The sequence below is a fragment of the Biomphalaria glabrata genome, chromosome 2 (assembly GCF_947242115.1).
Source record: "Biomphalaria glabrata chromosome 2, xgBioGlab47.1, whole genome shotgun sequence".
NCBI lineage: Eukaryota > Metazoa > Mollusca > Gastropoda > Planorbidae > Biomphalaria > Biomphalaria glabrata.
This window is the reverse complement of record NC_074712.1, coordinates 52,853,895-52,874,137: the sequence shown is the minus strand read 5'-3', so window position 1 is coordinate 52,874,137 and position 20,243 is coordinate 52,853,895. Positions and strand designations below refer to the sequence as shown.

General features: G+C 33.8%; 3 protein-coding genes across 30 annotated transcripts in view; 1 reads left to right on the top strand and 2 right to left on the bottom strand.

Moving 5' to 3' along the window:
- The window catches only part of LOC106077152 (sorbin and SH3 domain-containing protein 1-like), a 148,311-nt gene extending 144,630 nt beyond the window's left edge, over window positions 1-3,681 (top strand). For all 22 annotated transcript variants that reach the window (XM_056021383.1, XM_056021390.1, XM_056021382.1 and 19 more), the window contains one exon: window positions 50-3,681. In XM_056021383.1, coding sequence (XP_055877358.1) covers window position 50 — 1 coding nt within the window. In that variant the 3' untranslated portion in view covers window positions 51-3,681. The remainder of the gene's footprint in view (window positions 1-49) is intronic.
- On the bottom strand, window positions 1,183-9,051 carry LOC106077153 (putative protein-lysine deacylase ABHD14B). Of its 4 annotated transcripts, none has more exons than XM_013237926.2 (5): window positions 8,915-9,051; window positions 7,561-7,711; window positions 7,294-7,471; window positions 6,470-6,705; window positions 1,183-5,849 (listed from the first exon to the last, which is right to left on the bottom strand). In XM_013237926.2, exons 2-5 carry the CDS (start codon window positions 7,675-7,677, stop codon window positions 5,667-5,669), a joined length of 714 nt encoding a protein of 237 aa, XP_013093380.2. In that variant the 5' UTR covers window positions 7,678-7,711; window positions 8,915-9,051; the 3' UTR covers window positions 1,183-5,666. The 4 variants fall into 4 exon arrangements, with proteins under 4 accessions (XP_013093380.2, XP_013093381.2, XP_055877373.1 ...); XM_013237927.2 differs by lacking the exon at window positions 8,915-9,051 and adding an exon at window positions 8,772-8,830; XM_056021398.1 differs by lacking the exon at window positions 8,915-9,051 and adding an exon at window positions 8,211-8,337.
- Window positions 9,052-14,874: 5,823 nt separating this feature from the next.
- The window catches only part of LOC106077156 (uncharacterized), a 39,902-nt gene continuing 34,533 nt past the window's right edge, over window positions 14,875-20,243 (bottom strand). For all 4 annotated transcript variants that reach the window (XM_013237934.2, XM_013237932.2, XM_056021391.1 and 1 more), the window contains exons 5-8: window positions 19,761-19,996; window positions 19,110-19,312; window positions 17,937-18,758; window positions 14,875-17,605 (exon numbers count right to left, since the gene is read on the bottom strand). In XM_013237934.2, coding sequence (XP_013093388.2) covers window positions 17,058-17,605; window positions 17,937-18,758; window positions 19,110-19,312; window positions 19,761-19,996 — 1,809 coding nt within the window. In that variant the 3' untranslated portion in view covers window positions 14,875-17,057. The remainder of the gene's footprint in view (window positions 17,606-17,936; window positions 18,759-19,109; window positions 19,313-19,760; window positions 19,997-20,243) is intronic.

Sequence of the window (20,243 nt, the reverse complement as noted above, 5' to 3'; positions counted from 1 at the left end):
TAATATATAAGGACTACTTATAAATTGAATGAAAACATTTTGTTTCCAGAGACTAAACCAGTGGCTATCAGAAACTCCACAAAACTGCAGCTCATCACAAGATCTGCACAAAGAAACTATGTCATCTCATCTTCCGTCCTGGATGACAGTAACTCTTGGTCTTCAAATGAAATAGAGAATTGAAACTGTCAGCTGTTGTTGTTACTGGAATATTAACCATATCTTTAGAAAAAGATTTTTATCTAGGATCAAATGTGTCTACTGTTCTTAGGATCAGATTCCCATCTAACATTTTTTCAGAAGTTTTAGTTGTGTTGGTTTTTTTAATTAAATTAGGTAAAAAAAAAAAAGTTGTTTTTTTTTGCTTTCATTTATAGAATGTTTTTTTTTTGTAGCCTTCTATACCTAGACACTTAGAATTATTTTGTTTTAATAACCCTAGCTATAAAATGAGCAACATTTCTTAAACGAAATTCATTTTTGTTTTCTAATATTAATTATTGCAAGTTTTTGATTTTAGAAAAGAGTACAAGATATGGTATTTAAGAAATCGTAATGAATAATGCCATACCAATTGTTTTAATTCAGCTTGCTTGATGGCTGTGTGACAATAAACTGTTAGCGTGTGGAATGTGTTCTCTCTGGTAGTTTTCACTCATTGATATAGCATAATGTAGTCACATGGATTGATGTGTATATGTGCTACTTTAGCTCTAGCAGTGTGCTGTTTTATTTGTACAAGTTTCAACACACTGAATGTTCACATGTTTAGGAGCATTTCAATGACTGGTATAGTGCTTAGCTGAATCTAATAGTAAAACTGTGTGTGTGTGTATATATAGCATGAATCTCAAGTTTTTTTTATATGAAGGGGTGGTGAAAGAGAACTTCTCTGTATAAATTTTAAAGAAAATAATTTTCTCTATTTGATCAAATTTTAAAAAATTGAAAACAAAGCTAAGTGATTTATTGCTACAGATCAAAAAAACTTTTGTTTTCGCTAAATGCAAGTATTGACTGAAATGATTTATGCAGCTACAATCCAAGACAGTGAAAGACACTTCACTTTGTAAACTTTGTTTTATGCCTTTTTCTTCAGTTGTTTCAATTCAGTTTATATCCATTGTTCATGAAAGTTTGGCTAACTGAAGATTATTTTGTGCCTATTTAAACTGTAAAAAAAAAAAAAAAAAAGAAGAAGAAATGTTTAGGTCTATGTACTTAATCAAATGAAAGAAATATTTTGTTTTCCATGGCTAACCTCCAAAGTTTAGGATAGTTGGCATTTCAACATTTTTATATGGCCTTAGTAGTTTGATAGTTCACCAGGCAGTGAAGTCTGTATAATCATTCTTCAACCAAATGTTGACACTTCAATATTGATATCAGTTGTTTTGAAATAGTTCTCTTAAGTTGACATTAACACTGGTGATGTGTCTACATTTTAGTAATATTGTTTTACTAGTAACATGTTATATGCTGGATGGTAGACATTTTACATTTCTGTGTCATATTTGAAGCATCCTATACACTTGCTGTATTGGTCCTAACATTTGTTCTACAGTTAAAAGAGAACATAGAAATGCTTTTTTTTTGTTTTAACTTCTTGTTGATAATTCTGTAATCTAAAAAGAAATCTGAATGCTATTTAAAAGCTAAATGATTTCATGGTGAATGTATATAAATGAGGAGCAATTTATTAATTTAAATTTTTCAGTCTACTTTCTAACAGTTTGACTTTGTGTATAGAATTAATCTCTCTCAATGTCCAATGCTATTCATGTATTCCAGTAATATTGATATCAGAGCAGTCCTAATGGTGCTAGAACATTTTTAGAGTTGTTTTGTTTTGAACTTGTGTATGTCAACCTGTGGTACAGTAGAGCTAATTCTGATTCTGCTGTATATATATATATATCTATACATATTTAAATGTTCTTTCAGGTTATTTTACATAATATTTTTACTCCGCTGTATAACTCAATTAACCACAAACACACAAGTGCTTATCTTTATTTAGACTGGGAGATCATTTTTTCTCCATGTTCATCTTTTGTTCAGTATATCTTTTGTTTCTTGTGTTTTTAAGTGTCAATTATTTATATATTCCCTGTATATCTGCTGAGCAGTAGTATTTGTAACTTGTCATACTAGGCATTGATTGGTTTTAAAAGTAGGCAGACTTTTTTTTTTTTTTTTGCCTTTGTTGTTACCCAATATTTTGTTTTATCCTGCATGCACACTGCAATGAAAAAAAGAGTTTTCACAATTTTTAATCTGAACAGTGGAAAAATGAGCTAAATATTTATAGATTTATTTATATATTCTTATTTATTTTACCATCACTATCTAGCAATGTAAGAAAGTTACAACAAAAAGTTGTACATGTATTCTACCAACAAACTCTGTTGTATCCATACATGCAAATAGAGCAAAATTTTAACAATGGGATTATTTGAAGAAATTTAGTGTTTATTGCATTAGTTTTTTTTTTGTGATTTATGTGGGCTCCATTAATCAAGAACAAACATAATAAGATTTATAGACAAAATCCTTTGAACAAAATATCTCTGATTCTCAATTTTAATAACTGAACAAACTTGATGCTTACCTTTTTAAAGGATGAAGTTGTGTCTGTAGGCTAGAAGACTTTTTTTTTTTGTTCTTCACTTTTTGTTACTAGTGCTGTCATTCAAAGTGTAATGCTGTTTGTAAACTGCAGTCCTGATGAAGCTTGAGTTTTTCTGCATGATAGTTTTAGACTTAGGATTTGAAATAGTGAACATATAAAGTACTGGTACAGTACTGGTGTTATAGAAGGAAACTTTCTAATGCAGGAGGTCAAACAACTCTGTGGGTTGTGATCTGTATAATAAATACAGTAGCTAGTGTACTACTGATGGATTCAGTTCATTTTGTGCCAAGTTCTTGTACAGTGTTTTAAATATGCAACACTCATCACTACTTAGAAAAGGATTGTAATGAGAACAATACTATTCAGTGAGGGGCTGACTTAGTTGAAGAGTTGTGGCAAGAGGTTTTTTTTTTTGTAAACTTCATCTTCAAAATTGTTTCATATTATTTTTTTTCATTCTTAAACATGTAATTATTAGTTTATCCCCAAGAAATTATTTGTATCACCAAAAAAGGCTTGACTATTGGAAGACAACAAAAATAAATAAATAAATAAACTTACTACACTTAGGTATTTAAAGGAAATGACAATCACCATAGACAAAAAATAATAACTATAACAAAACAAATTTAAAGCAGGTTTGAAGGGAATAAAAACTGAATTAGTTTTAGTCTTTGTTCTTAATTATTTATTTTTTTTTGTTTGGGTTTTCAGAATTTATTGTTTTTATTTTAAGTCATTTTCAATTTCGTTGAAGACATCTACAAGAAAGTTGTTTCAATTAATTTCATTTCTTTAGTTTCTGTGAGTCCTGGCATAATCAAAATCGGTTGTTCAATTAAGTTTACTGGATCTCTCAGAAATAGTTAAGTTTATTTAGCCATTAGCAGGTGTGAGAGTCGGGTTGTTTTTTTAACATGTGATTGATGGATTGCACACAGACATTTTGGGTTTGAGACTTTGCTCCTCTCCTGTGCTGGTGATTTCAAACTTATTTAAATTTAAAAACAAACCTACAAAAATAAAGTATTGGTTAGAGAAATTAATTTGTCTACTTGTTATTTACTGTCTTACAATGCTTTCATTTGTTACTGAGCTTACTTCATTAGACTTTTGCTATTGAAAAAATACATATATGCTACCCAATTTAAAATAAATGCATTTAATTAATATCACTTTACTTACTGCTATACACATCTAACAAACACTGCTTGGTATTGATATTTTTAATGTACAAATCATCTGTTTAGGTTTACTTTGAGCATCAGGCAGTAATGAAAGTGAATACTGATTAGTTTTATTTATATATATTGGAAATGACCCTTGTTAAAGTTAAAAAAAATAACAAAAATATAACAAAAATACAAATTTATAAATAGAACATACTGGTTTTAGAAATAGAAATAAAAAAGATCTTCAATCAGCTCAATTTTTCAATGTTAAATGTTTTCTTAAAGCACAGCTCAATTCAGTGAAAAATTCAGTACAATATTTTTATAACAATAAGTGTATTTATATTTTTTAAAATATAATTGTATAACTTGTCAAACTCTAGTTTGCAATAATGGTATATATTGAGGCTATTGTTTGTTAAAGCTTGTAGAATTAATAAGTATTATATTTACAGGGCATATATTAAAGTCAAACTGGTATCAATACTTAAACAATGGATGCAAATGTTCATATAAATCAAAGCTACATTAATCTAAGAAGAAATCTGCTGCAAGTCACAGCAATAATGTGACCAAGGGTCATCGACGATGATCTCTACAAACCATTATATCATTTTGCTAAAGATAAATAACTTGTTTATTTCTCAATATAAAATGTTGAATGAGGTATGGAATGTAAGAAATATAAACAAAAACTCTATACACATAACAAAATTCAATTGTCTTATTTAAATGTATTTGATGAGACACATTCAATCAAATGTCCAAGACAAAGAAGACAGTTACAACTTTAGCTACTAAATCTTATTCAACTCTTTAAATGTCAGAATAAAATCAGTTCTAGGCAGGAGGGGCTCATTAGCCTAAGCTGGCTAGCCACCTAGGAGGAGAAAACCTCTGAATTCAAACCTCTGCTGCTTTGTGGCGATACCCAAACATGGGATGATCTTAAGAAGTCAACCCTGAGGAAAATCAGGTGCAGGTGAACCATAGGACAGCCTGCAGCACATAGTGCAACAAATTGACAGAACCTGTGATGCCACTGATCACAAACTGTAGGATCTTCAAATAAATATGGCAGCTCCATGGAGAGGAAGGACCTGCTGTATGGGTGTCATAGTTTTAAACATAGATAATGCCAAGGCTTTCATCTCATTGCTGAGATGATCCATAGTTGCTTTGTAACTGAAAGAGGCCATATAAACACTGGTAACACAGGTCTACACAGTAAAATGAGATAAGGGTTTCTTTATATACCATCATGCCTGTACTTGACCCTGGCAAGAAGATTTCTGATTAGTAGTGAATAATTTTTTAAAAATTAGTCTGATTATTAAAATAATTATTTCAACATAAATGCAAAGACATTGAGACGCTTCTAAACTTAGAATCTCTATCATAATGTCAATATTTGTAACATAAAAAGAGTCTCCCTAATGGAGAGAGCTTACAAATACTTCTCTGAATATGAGTTTCAATTTTCATTCAATTATACCCAGTGGCTGTATAAAGAAAAATTTAAATAAGTAATTCAATATTGTTTTCAAATCAATTGTTCTAAATCTAGAGATATAAAAATTTAATTTCTATATCTTCTAGCAGTACAAATTCTAATCAAAACCATCTAAAATCATTCAATGCTTTGTATCTAATTAACATTGACACTTAAAAGATAAAGACAAGTTTATTTTATTTCTATTGTAAATTTCATAAACATTTTTAATATTGGTTTAGTTCATTGAGATCTTTCAACTTCGAAAAGTTTTTTTTTTATTATATTTTATCTACATTATAGCTTTGCTACCCAATTAATTGCCTGAAAATATTAAAGCAAACTACCAAATCAGATAATTTCAAGTTTATTTTAAGTTTTTCAAAAACCAGTACAGTAATCTATGAAATGCCTCAGGGTTGTCCAAATAGCATGGATGTGATGCTCCTTCTATTGGTGCATACCAGAAGTTTGGGAGATGCTGCAGATCTTGAGTGCTCTCCTTACCATTGACCTGGTCTTTTGTCCCAACTACAATGAGTGTAGGAATCTGTGGAGATCAAGCAAAACTTTAAGGTTTCATTCATAATTTCAAGTGTTTTATAATACCTAGTTCAAGTGTTTTATAATCCCTAGTTCAAGTGTTTTAAAATACCTAGTTCAAGTGTTTTATAATACCTAGTTCAAGTGTTTTATAATACCTAGTTGAAAGTGTTTTATAATACCTAGTTCAAAGTGTTTTATAATACCTAGTTGAAGTGTTTTATAATACCTAGTTCAAGTGTTTTATAATACCTAGTTCAAAGTGTTTTATAATACCTAGTTTAAGTATCTACCACTTTTCAACTTACTTTCACAATTCCTACCAAAATGATGGTTTTTGTTTGTAACTATAAATAGTACAGACTGATTTCAGGCATAAATACATCACTAAATAATATGAAAAGGATTGTATCATTTTTTAAGATGCTTTTCTTTTAGAAGTTGAAGATCTACCAAATTTGTATTCAATAAATTGAGGTGTGACTGTTAAGTTAAATCTTTCTATTATTGAAATAAAAATAAATGTTTTCTTTTTAGATCAAGTGGATACACCTAGAGGCTTATTCACTAAGAAGATTGGAATGCCCATAGAGCACAATAATCAATATAGCATTAAAATAAATATACCTGACTTTTCCTCATTTGATTTGTATATTTCGATGTAAGCACTGGAGCTACGGGTACATAACCAATAGCTCTATCTGTACTAGTTGAAGGATCTTCAAATAAATATGGCAGAGAGAACTCCCCACTCATAGATGGAGAAATAATTACAGGTCGATGCAATCCGAGCGTTGAAATTAAAGCTTGCAGAAATGCTCCTTTCAGTTCTGGCTCTAAAATACAAATACTCTTACCAAATCCTGAGGAAATATCCAAAAAAAATTACTGAAATATTTTTGAATAGCAAAATTTCTGGAGATAAAAAAAAATGTCTATCTAATGGAATTTTTTATAGTTAAGCCTATTCTATAGTTAAGCCTATTCTATAGTAAAGCCTATTCTATAGTCTTAAGCCTATTCTATAGTTAAGCCTATTCTAGTTTTTATAGTGTATGCATAAATGGTTTTACATAATCTTTATATATAATGTGTAACTAATATAGACTTCTTCTAGGATTAATACAGTCTAAGTGCACTGAGTGTATGTCTATTGATGATACCTAAGTATCTGATACTTACTCTTTAAGTTTTGGAAAATACAAGAAGAAAGCAGCTAACAAATCACTCTAAGATAACAATTTTAGTACCATATCAGGACCTTATGTAATAGCTGCACATACAGATGAAATAAGTGAAGGAACAGTTGTAACTCTATCAAACATACACACACCTTCACATCAAAGGTAATGGGATCATAATGCGGATTGTGCTATGTTTAAGTCTTACTAAACCTATGGTTAGTGAAGGTGTTATGTGGTCATTACACTGCTTTAAACTTATCAATTTACCTGGAAGGTCCACTGCTACAGCTTGATGACCCCAGTTTGCAACATGATTGAGTGTTTGAATGTCCAACCAATTTTTGGAAGTATACCGCATACCATGCAGAAAGAGAAAATCAATAGAATCGCAATGAATTGATTGACTGCCTGTCTTTGTCACTTGTTCAATGTACACTTTCAATTTCTGAAATAAAAATGTATATCACAGTTAGGTTTGTAGAGAACAGGTCTATACTTTAAAAGGAATATAAAACAAACTGCATGTTAACTTACCTTATTTTCTATCCCAACTTCAATAAACTTTGATTCACAAACAAGCAAATCTTCATTAATTGTTGGTAGAGGCTCAAGTTTTAGAAAGTCCAGTTCCCTAATGTGATCTGATGCCATTTTCACATTGTTACCATCGCAGCTAAGCTTATGACTTTACAAAAGTAAGGGGGGGGGGGGGGGGGAAGGGGGGGGGGGGAATCAAAATTATAAAAATATTTATGATGATGTGTTGTTTTTTTTTATGATAAATTAACACCCATTTCTAAAATCATTTCCAACAATAATTCATGGTATATCTAGGCTATATAAGAGAGAGAGAGAGAGATTGTATCAGTTTTCTAAACTTTCTATCTTGTTCTTTTCTCATTCATGTTTAAGTCAATGTGAGACCTGGTCATTGGCAGTACTAGGATCTAGATCTATCACATGTTGGTTCTTACATTGGTATAGTGACTGAAGTGGTATAGTGGTAAGAGCAGACCAACTGGCTTAAACTTTTTAAAGAGTAGCTATACTTGGTTACCATGGGGTCCTCATCTTTCTATTAGTATTAATCATTTCATGCTTCATTGACAGCATGCTTTTTTTTTCTATATCTAGATCTAGATAGTTGATTATAGAAATCTATACATAAATATAGACTAGCATACTCTAGTATAATAGTAATAGATCTAGAATTCTCATTATTCATTTCTAGTCTGGTGATGTAGGCCTATTGAGCCCTATTACCATTAACCGTAGCCTACTACTCTTCTCTAGATTTATATATATAGATCTAGATTCTAGGATAATACTAGATGTATATAATAGATTCTTGGACTTGATATTAGATTCATTAGAATAATAGATGATAATAGATCTAGATTCTATCTAGCTAGACTCTAGAGGTAATCCTGTAGATCAGCGTCCAGTGTTCATAAAATAAAATCTAAATCTACTTATCTAGACTACTAGTAGTTGAGTACTAGACTAGCCTGCCCTATTCTATAGATCTAGTAGGTCTATATAATATACTTATAGATCTAGACTAGATGAGATCTAGACGTCTAGTAGATCTATAATTTAGATAATGTAGGCTAGTTATATAGGCCATAGGCCATAGATCTAGTCTAAATTAAATAAGTAGTTAGATCTAGATATATATCCTAATATGATAATATCTAATCTATTCTATAATATTAGTCTAATTAGTCTATGTCATTTGTGCCAACATAAAAGAACATGATGGATATTCTAAGTTATGTAGGCTAATCTAGGTCAGTGATGCCCAACAATCTACAGGCTTTATAATCGGAGTGTGACATAATAAATATCCAATACCAACCCCACAATATCTATCTATCTCTATATATACCAATAGATCTAATATGTCCTAATGTGTCAGTATTCTTCACTTTCACCCATCCCTTAGTCCAGCGATGCCCAACCTAATTCGACGTGCGGGCCATTTTAAGTTCCAACACTCGTGTCGCGGGCCACATGACGGTCAAGTTACAAAAACGATTGAAATTGACTTTTTTTTTTTTAGAAACCTGTGGATCTAGTAATTATATTAATTAATGAGATATCTGAAAGTTATCTTTAAAAAAAAAACTATGGAAAATGGCTTCATTTTTCTTCTTAAAATATGAGCAACTTGGAACTAGTTTTACCAACGACTCATTTTTTTTTTTCTCTTTTAGCTAAATATTCCCAACTATCCTTTAATGTCTAAGCGTAGTTTACTAATTTCGTTTTATTCGCGGCTCAAACCAAGAATGACGTCATATTTGTTTTATAATGTCGTTTATTTCTTGTTGATTTTCTTTACAAATGAAATAGTTAAGTTAAACATGACTTATTTTCATGTTCAAAAAAAAAAAAAGTAAAGATCCGTTCACTTTTCCATCTGTAGTTTCTTTGGCTCTTTCATTTCATCAACGTACAAATCCATCAGAGAGAAGTTGGGTGCCCTAACGTAGGTAGGATAGATTTTAAAACCTTTTATTCTCGAAAAAAAAAGGGGGGAGATGGAGATTCTACACTTTGTGCCGACGTATCGGCGGCCCTGATAAAACCACGTCACGAGCCTGATCTGGCCCGTGGGCCGTATTTTGGGCATCACTAGCTTAGTCAATTGAACCTTTGGAGCACCACACAAGATCTGTTAACCGTCTTTCTCCTCTGTCTTTTGCTTTGCATAAAATTTCTTTCAATGACATGCCCGTCCATTCTTTTATGTTGTGTTCTCATCGCTTTCTCTTTCTGCCTCTTCTTCTTTTTCCTGGATCTGTTCCCCGAAGGAAGGTACTATAATATGGACTTTAATTTTGTGATACAGCCATAGAACTTTAGTTTGCGTTTTTTGATGTTTTTTTTACAGTAGTTAGCACGGCACTATGAGGTTCAATCGCTGTGTTACGCTAATCCTGTTTCCGATCTCTTCGTTTATGATGTGCAGGCCTATATTAGTAGGCCTAAACAAATATCTTATTGAGCATTTTCTTATTAATCAATCTACATTTTAAAAAACAACAACTTGAGAACTATTAACAAAAATTTAAATATATAGTTGTTGTTTTTTCTAAATTTTTTAACAATATACAAACTAATCCCACGAATCAGGATGTTTTGGCGTAGTCGTTTTTAGCCGCGAAACGTTTTGGCTCCAATTGTTTTAGTTACATCATGGAACTATACTAATGGAACACCAGCTTCGAGTTTTTTACAAAGGCAAAGAGAGTCGAAGTGCCGTCGCGCATCTTTTTTCGCACACCATACCATTTTGAAAAATCGATGATGATGCCAAAGAAGAAATTTACTCCGAGAGTCACTTGGATTGACCTGCATTGAGAGTAAAACTTCCTTACTCTATATTTTATTAGATCTGTAAAAACTTTATCCATTTTCTGACTATCATACGGCACTCTGATCATAAAATCTCGAAGCTGGTGTTCCATTAGTATAGTTCCATGGTTACATTATAGACTAGGCTATAATATGTTTATTTTATTATGTCTTTTAAAAGAATAGTACACAACTGTGTTTTGTGAGTGAGTTTGTATTGAAACGTATTTTTTATGTAAAGAGCAATTGTTGTTTTTATCTTTAGTGTTGTTTTTTTAATAATTTGCTATTGAATTGAGAAGCTGAAGAAAAGTCAGTGGTTTTACGTAGGATTAATTTTTTTTTTCAGGGGAGAAGACGGATAATTAAAAGAGATACTAGAATTCATGAGCCAAAGTTCGTGTGTGTGTTGTGGGCAGAGAGAGGTCGTCATAAAGCGTGTTGTCTTAACTCTTGATCCAAGTCAAAAGTCGATGTCAGAGAACATTACGGTGCGCTTGGGGAAAAAATGCGGTTACCATTGTAACATATATTACAGGGCCAACAATAATTCACGGGCATAAAAGTATGTCATGGGGATCGTTAATATGTGAACACTTAATTGAATTTTAAAAAAAAAGGGGGGGGATGCCATAAAAAGCAGTAGGATATGGTGTGTAACTGTGTAGGAATAGCGCAAACTGGTACGCAATGCTTTCATTCATATATCTAAACCATGATCTAAACTCATAGGCTAAACATGATCTAAACACATAGGCTAAACCATGATCTAAACACATAGGCTAAACATGATCTAAACACATAGGCTAAACCATGATCTAAACACATAGGCTAAACATGATCTAAACACATAGGCTAAACCATGATCTAAACACATAGGCTAAACACATAGGCTAAACCATGATCTAAACACATAGGCTAAACCATGATCTAAACACATAGGCTAAACACATAGGCTAAACATAGGCTAAACACATAGGCTAAACCATGATCTAAACACATAGGCTAAACCATGATCTAAACACATAGGCTAAACATGATCTAAACACATAGGCTAAACACATAGGCTAAACATGATCTAAACACATAGGCTAAACATGATCTAAACACATAGGTTAAACCATGATATAAACACATAGGCTAAACATGATCTAAACACATAGGCTAAACACATAGGCTAAACATGATCTAAACACATAGGCTAAACCATGATCTAAACACATAGGCTAAACATGATCTAAACACATAGGCTAAACATGATCTAAACACATAGGCTTAACCATGATCTAGACACATAGGCTAAACATGATCTAATCACATAGGCTAAACACATAGGCTAAACATGATCTAATCACATAGGCTAAACACATAGGCTAAGCATGGGCTAAACAAATACAGTCATGATGAAAAAGAAAAAAGAAAAGCCCATCTAAAAAAATAATCAAAATTTTATCCAGTAGAAAATGTTCAGATTGTTTATTTATTTATTGTTATTAATCATTAACATTTTAATTTTGTTATTTAAAACCCAACACGTTTGTAATTAGGTAAACCATGGTGAAACGCTTCATTGACAATATTAAGGTTATCATCTGCCGATGGTTGCAATAAATGGCCTATATTAAAGACATCATATAGATCTAGCCTATATTTACTGCTGCAAAAAAAGTTTTATTGTCTGGTTATTTCGCATTTTTTCGCTGCAGGCAGAAATATAATTAACAGTCATAAATATACCACAGTTGCTAAAATTATGTAGAAATTTAAAACATTTAAATTCTTAAATATTTTTTTTAAAGTTTTTTTTTTTTTTCAAGTGTTCCTGTGGTCACTTTTTGGCCATTGGTCCGGGCTTATTATACCCCTTCACACCATGGTTACTACGTCATTGCTGTTATGAAGTGTGTGTGTGTGTGTGTGTGCTTGTGCGTTTCTATGATGAAGGTGGGAAGAAGTTAGCGATTGGTTGTGAATGATACAAAATAGATGGCATGGTAGTCATTTGGTCTTAGTTAGGGGCGATGACTCCAGAATGTGAGACTGAAAGGTTGTATTACTGTAGTGAGTTAGATTTTGTTTTAAAATATTATTACTAAAGTCTATATTATAAATAAAGTTATATTTAGTATTGTTCACAAGGAAGTTATTCAAGTTATTTGACGTTTTATTAGTTAAGATGTAATACGCCTACATCGGTTTAGTTGTCTACCAGCAGTTTGGTGCAACAAGTCAAAGACCGGTAACAACAATTGCCCAGAGTGCATACCAAACGACCAGACAGCCAACTCTAGGATTACCTATATACTATAACTATAGGCTATAGACGAGAAGAGAAATTGCAGTTGCACTGACTTCGGTATTTACAAGTTGACAGTAAAGATATCGATACTTAGTGGACTACTGGTGATTCTGGAGAAGTTGACAGTAAAGATATCGACACTTAGTGGACTACTGGTGATTCTGGAGAAGTTGACAGTAAAGATATCGATACTTAGTGGACTACTGGTGATTCTGGAGAAGTTGACAGTAAAGATATCGATACTTAGTGGACTACTGGTGATTCTAGAGAAGTTGACAGTAAAGATATCGACTACTGGTGATTCTGGAGAAGTTGACAGTAAAGATATCGACTACTGGTGATTCTGGAGAAGTGTGGATTCAAATTCCAAAGTCAGCGAAGTCTTTGATTTGCTCTGTGTCCTCTGAAATGAATTAGCACACTGATACTGTTTTCACTTCTGCACTGGAAAAACTTATGTCTGACTTCAAATCGACTAGTGGAAATAGCTACCGATGGCCCACTAAAGTGACTAGAGAATCCCAAATACAAAATTATATATTATTTTATATGTTCTTCACCAGGAGACACAGTGCCTCAGAATCATTTGGTTTGAACACGCCATTGATAGAATAATGAAAGTGGTCAATTATAAGTGACGCATTCAACTTAAATCCTTGACACTTTTTTTCGAAATTCTCTTTTGCTTCTCTGGCATTCATTCAGTTAAGAGATCACGTGATCTCTGCCTTAGTCGTACTGTGAGTAGTTGAGACTCTTTTACGATATTTGAAAACATATGGTACCATTTTGTTTTAAAAAGGGAAATTCATTCGTAAACTTTAATGACAAATGAATTCATAATGTTTCCATTTTAATGACTCGCATACACCCCGAGACAAGATGAATGATTACTTTTATATTTTATGGTCTCCTCTCCCCCCCCCCCCTCCTTTTTATTCCAAAAAAAAAGTTGTATTGAAAAGCTTTAATCTTTAAAGGAGTTAGGCTTCAGACTCTAAGGAATCAAGTTCTATTGAAGACTTTGTCAAATCACTTTGTTTGGATTTACTTTTCATTTGTTTATGTTTTTGTCCGAAAGAAACAAAGAGAAGGGTTAAAGGTTAATCTTACAGAAACGCGTGAAATGGGAAAGGGAGGGGGGTGGTATCGAACATCCTATTCTCAGTATTAGTTTTCATATAGTCCTTGATTCCTCAAGATAATAGCAAAGTTCCTAACATTTTAAACAAAAATTGTCTCAAAAACTTTGTATAGAACAAGAACGAACCTATGTAGAAGTACTCAAACGTACTGTAGACAATTGTTATTTTGTAGGTCTACTGATAACCACAATATGCCGTGCTGCGGCAGAGTTGTTGGCATCGCACCAACGAGGCCGCAATGTGCTCACTGCTGCACATCCCACCCACTCGTTGTCATGGCGACGGGTGTCTATAGATGCACCGCCGAAAACTGCACCGTAGGTAAAAATGTTAAGAAATATGGATCTATTTGTGAAAGCGCTGCAGCTAGTTGTAGGCACACACTTGAGACAGTTCGTTGGAGAGTTCTGCTTTCTTACTTTCGTTTTAATGAACATTGAATTTCCTACTTTTTTTTGTAAAAGATCTACCTATTAATTGTATTTAGTGTGACTATGTATGAGTGTGCTAATTTACAATCCACAGGAAGGGTCGTAGTTTGACCTTAAAACGCAGTGGGTCGAAAATGAAATGCATCTACAATTAAGTAAAATATGTCCTGCCCCTGAATATAGCTTTAAAAGAAATTCACTAAAAAAAAATACAACGAACTACGCCTTGGTAGTAGCAAATAGGAATTAACATTAGCCTACTTAGGCTTATATTGCCTACAAAATAGTTTTTATTGTATAAGATATGGAGAGCTTTTTTATGCCCACCCCCTTTTTTTAACCTAAAAAAACAGACATGTTTATATTAGAAATGACTTTGAAGACTTTTTTACATTCCCTGTAAAATTTCGGAATAAAAATCTAAATGACCCAAACACATTTTGGTTATTTAAATTCTAGATCTTTTTAAATGCGTCCTTTAAAATCAATTAATTAATCAATCACGAATTACAAATTAAAAAAAAAAATAATATTGAGAATAAATTGTTCCAAAAAAATAATAAAATATTCACACATATATTCGTAAACACAAAGAAAACAAGTCTTTGGTAAGTTATTTTACTTCTAATTTGTGTTCTTTATTTATGGGTGATAGGTACATAGTAACCAATTCATTTTATCTACATCACTCAATAATCTTTGCAGCTATTTGAAATGACATATCGAATCAAATAATATGAAAATAAAAAATCTAGACAATGGACGTAACACTAGTCAATGGAAATCTATGGCGGATGTAAACATAAAATAATTGTAACAATTAAAAATTCTAAATTTAGTTTTAGTACTGTACAGCACAAAGTGTGTCTACTCTGCACTTTGTTTTGGAAGGTCACGCATGTTATACTCCAGGTGAAATAATCAAGTCAAAACACAAAAACAATTCACACCAAAGGCGGGCACTACGGGATAACGTCATCTCATACCCCACCCCCCCTTCTCAGAGTTGCCGCCCTTGCGAGGAACCAACAGAGCTTAGGTCATGTCATTCTTAATACAAGAAAAACTCCTTTCTATACAGACATTTCACGCTGCTCTGTACATATAGAACTATAAATAAGGCCTATTTCAAGTAGATATTTTTGGCGACTTTGAAGCCCTAATTCTATGAAAGCTAGGACCTCTGTATGCAAGACTTTTACCTGTTTTTTTACTTTGAAATTGTTTAAAATAGCCTCTCTTGTAATATACACATACACAAGTGAGATTGTTCTAATTCAATTCATATACGTTGTTCCAATCAAATATTTTTTTTTTACAGACAAAGACCAATAACATATATTCAGCAAATATCATTCAGGAATAGTCATCGATATATGAACAGATTTAAATATATTTATATAATATAAATATTTATTATAATGAAAGACTAAGGAAATAAATGTTAAAATACACACACACACACAGAGAAGGCAACCCTAGAAACAAAAATCACACCACCATTTGATGACAAACTAAAGAAATCTCTGCGAGATGGGTGAGATACAAATAGACAGACATTTTGAAGCTAAGAAAACAAACTCATATTTACATAGTGCGTATGATGGTGTTTGTGTGGTGTGTTTGGGGTGTGTCGATTGTGGGGTGTGTTGGGGGGTGTGTCTTGTGTGTTTGGGGTGTGTGTTTCGGGGGGGGGGGGTGTCTAGACGTGTAGGTAAGAACACGTTTTTGTTGTTTTGTATTTTTATTTCGACATGTCATCATGGTGAAGAGCTTCAACTAGCATGCTACTGTTGATCAAACAAAATATACAAACATCAAAGATCACAACCAATGAATGAATCAGAAATGAAATAGGTCACTGTAATGTCACTGAGAAAATCAATTATTTTTTGTTTCGTTTCGTTTTTGCTTTTTTGTTGTTGTTTTTGGGATAGAATGTTAAAAAACAAGAATAGTTGAAGAATGAGAAAACAAAGCGAATAACATCAGTTGAGATGTTTCAAGAAACGTCCACTTTTGTTTCCTAAGTGCAATTAGAGCAGAGAAGAGTTGTCTGAATCAGACATGTAAATTAATTTCATTAACATAAGCAGCAAAGATAAAACTTGGCTACACATAGGCTGCTCTGTTCTAAAGGAGAGTCTTGTCTTGTCATTAAAAACAAATCATACAAAAGTGTGAAAATACATTCCAAAACTATCACTGCATGAGCATTGAAACACATTGGGAAAAACACTGTTCAGAAACTACAAATAATGACGTTATGATAATTGCTTTCTAAATAGATGACAATACATTATAATAATATAATATAATAATAATAATATGTATTACTAGAGTCTGTAGTCGTATACATTCTCCAATCCGTCAGTAAAATATTTATTATTTCTGAACATTTTTGTTGGATTATAATTTAATGAGACACGTTCATCATCTAATTTCAGCCACAGACATGAGCAATTTTTGGTTTACTATTGACAAAGATATATTAACAGATTGCAAAACACACTTTTTTTTTTCGTCATGCCAACGACTGAGCTCTTGTATGGTTAAAAATGTTAACAAAGACATGATTGTATAATCATTCAGTATAATAATCATTGTTGTTTAGATTATGTAAATAGTTTGGAAAATTAAAATGGAGATTGATTTCTTGTGAGCATTTTAAACTGAAATTACATACGAATACCGTCAGGAGTTCAACGTCTATGTGGAAAAAAAATGAATAAAGTCAAACAGACGCAAAAATCCATTACGTCATCTGCACTAGTATGAGACGGAAGAGCAATCGTATCACAAGTCAGTTCCTGGAATAATTGGCTGCATGTAGGCGACTTTGGGATACTCTTGGGATCCGAAATTGTAATCCACAGGAGCATAAGAATCATCAAATGCGTCTCTCTGGTTTGCGTTGTTTGGATGCCAGCTTTTTGGTCTCTGTGAGTTTCCATCCCCTCCGCCCCTCTGTCTAGACATGGCCAGTTCGTTATTTCGCCAGTCATCTTGCACGCTAGCCTGTTGTCTCACTTGTTGCCAGTTGGACTGTCGTGTGTCTTGACTTTCTGGTTTCCATGTTTCCTGTCGGTTGGATTGCCTGTTTGTTTGCAGGTTTTCCTGCCGATTGGGTTGCCATGACTCAGGCGTGGCGGTTTGCCAGGTGACCTGTGGTTTTGGGGCAGTTGGGGGATTGCGTTTTCGTTGGACGAGCTCCGGCGCAGTAGGTGGCTGAGGTGGATCCTGGAGCCTCTGGCTGACAACAGGCTGTCTGGGGGAGCTTTGGGCTGGTTGCATTGGACTTTGAGGTTTTGCAAAGTTTACTTCTACTGGTCGAAGTTGATCAGCTGTTAAATAAAAAGACGTGTAAAGAATTCAGTTGTAACTATTTTAAAACGAGGCTTGTCAAAAGAAAAGTTATTTCTACCAACACATTGCTACATTCAATATAATATATCTATCGTATTGGAGACTGTCAACTGAAGATCATAATTCTTGGAGAAATGGAACGTTATCCTTTGTCAATATGTGTCTGATTGAACTATACATTGTTTTTCTGTTTATAGACTAAGCAATGTTTAGGGATAGAAGACTCGAAAACTAAATATTATTTTCGTCAAAATGTAACTTAAATTAAAGCGAAACGCAAGAAGTACTGTCTGGTCTTAAAATACTTACCCACAGGGTACTCTCCACCACCAGCCCATCCTCTTGCAGTGCGATTGAAGTTTTTGCCTTTCAAGAGGTGTGGAGACTCGTCAGATCTCAGTGTTGATTTGACTGCCGGAAGAGGTGCTAGATCTAGGTTCTTATTAGCATTGAGATTTAGCCTTTGGTTCTTCTCCCATTCAGTCAGCTGAGAGAAGGCGGCGTCCACTTTCCCTTGATTCTCCATAGCAGCCTCCCATGGCGTCTTCTCTTGGCGCAAAGGTTTTATCGGATGAGTTATCTTGGGAGTCGGGGCCACAAATCTGGCATTGCTTTCATCGATTACAAACTTGTCAGACCTTTGTTTTCGTTTCTCGAACATTCTGCCTCCTTTCCCTTTATGCGCCTTCAGGTCAGCCACGATGTCGAAACAAGTGTCTGGGGCTACGTTTCTGTGGTCGCATTTTTTAGAGTTGAGGCGAAGCTTCTCAAATTCTTCTTGAGTTAGCGCCATTTTTGTCTGTTTTCCCTCGCTGCTAATGCGATGTTTCAGACTAGGGATCTTGAAGTAAAGGAGGGGTTTGTTTCCCCCTTCGTCTGGACTCAGTTCACTGTCTAGCTCGTGAAGATTAGCCACATCCCCAGCAGACGATGAGAACTCGCTTTGACCTTCGTGGATCCACTTGGTTGACTTTCTTTTGCGTTTCATGAACATCTTGGCACCGCGGGCTCTTCTGTTGGCAGCAGACGTCAGAGACTGGGCAATCTTCTTGCACAGTTTCATTTGTTCAGTGATTGTTGGGTAATTCTTTCCAGGAGCATCATAGAACGCTGAGTCGGCGTACAGCTTTTCTGGAATGTGGGAATGAAACACGACCATTTAGATTAAGTTCTCATTTTTAGTTCTGTGATAACATACAATTCTTTTATTATGGATTCACAATAGCAGATCTATCATAAATAGTGTCTATTAGAAGAAGATTTGGGGGTTTATAGTTAGAGTGCTACAAACAAGCTACATTAAGAAATATTTCACAAAACATGCATTTGAGCTATTTTAGAAATCGTTCACTATGCTTTAATTCGGCTCTAGTTTTTCGCCAGGTGTCTCAAACACTTTTACATAAATCTCATCTCTAATTTTTTTTTATGTTTGTAATTATTTCCCTTTTCAAACGCAAGAGCTACACAGCATGCTCTTACTCTTTCTCCGAGTGGTCGATGAAGCCTGACTGGACGCGTCATCCTCATCGTCCAGCAGCTGCTCATCGTAGGGAGAATACATTTCGCTGGCGTCAGCGTCAGCTTGGATGAAAACTGGTGGAGCAAAGACGTGCAGACGTTTGTGGTGTGAATGGTGGGCCTCGTGGTGTAAGTCTTGACCATCCGTGTAGAAGTCCTCGTGACTTGATGGAATAAGGTCAGCATCACGTCAAGAGATTGAAAAAAAAACATTGAACAAAAACATGCAACATTTTAAAACATCGGCTGCTGGATGTATAAAGTGCTTCAGATGAGTAGAGGTTAGCACATACAACATAAAGCTTAGAAGTAAACTATGCAGTTACTGAAAGAAAGAGTAGTCATGTCCCAGCTAAATAGTGGAATTCATTATTATATTACAGGATAATTACAGGAATGTATGCAAAATTGTCAGATTAGGCTTGATTTTGAAAATTTACACAGTATCGCTTATTTTGCAGCAGTGAAATTAAGCATTATTCTGAGTTCTGGTTCCGTGATTGCCCCCGTGAAGTTCGGGGCAGAAATGTTTTTGATTCCTGCCTTATTTCGGCCCTAATTCTGAATATGTGTCAAAAAGTGTTTTTAAAAATGTGTGTCTAGGTGACTTACTCAGTCCTTGATGACGTGGACATCTGAGATTGCAATAACTTCCTTTTCTGTTCTTCCACCAGAGACTTGCCATGTTTTTTAGCAAAGGGTAGCGTGAAGTAGGGTGGGTTGTCCTCTGTCGGGGTCATGGCTGCAGAACCAGGCATCTGAGTAGGATCTTGGTCTGGGAGCCAGACATTTGGCCTCCAGATATCCCGACCTTTGGGTTGAGTGTTCTCAGATACAATTTTCTTGACCTTCAATTGTGACAAATAGTCAAAGCTAGATTTCAATGTTTATTTAAAAGATAATTTTAAAAATCTAGGTCTAAACACATCGGGATTCTGACTCGTGAAGTTTTACAATATTTTCAATATATTTTTAGCTGAGTACGCCAATACAAACATATATTTTAAATACTGAATTAAGACTTGTCAGCTGTAGCGTGGTAAGACTTTCATACATTTTTTACAGATGTTTCGTTGCCGAGTATCTCCCCGCCCT

Excerpts from the sequence above, each read along its gene's own strand:
- LOC106077153 (XM_013237922.2), bottom strand. The coding sequence starts at position 8,086 with ATGGTAACCAAGTATAGCTACTCTTTAAAAAGTTTAAGCCAGTTGGTC. Across the intron at positions 6,706-7,293 it reads TGTAGCAGTGGACCTTCCAG|GATTTGGTAAGAGTATTTGT; the intron begins GTAAATTGATAA and ends ATATTTCCTCAG. Across the intron at positions 5,850-6,469 it reads ATCAAATGAGGAAAAGTCAG|ATTCCTACACTCATTGTAGT; the intron begins GTATATTTATTT and ends TGATCTCCACAG.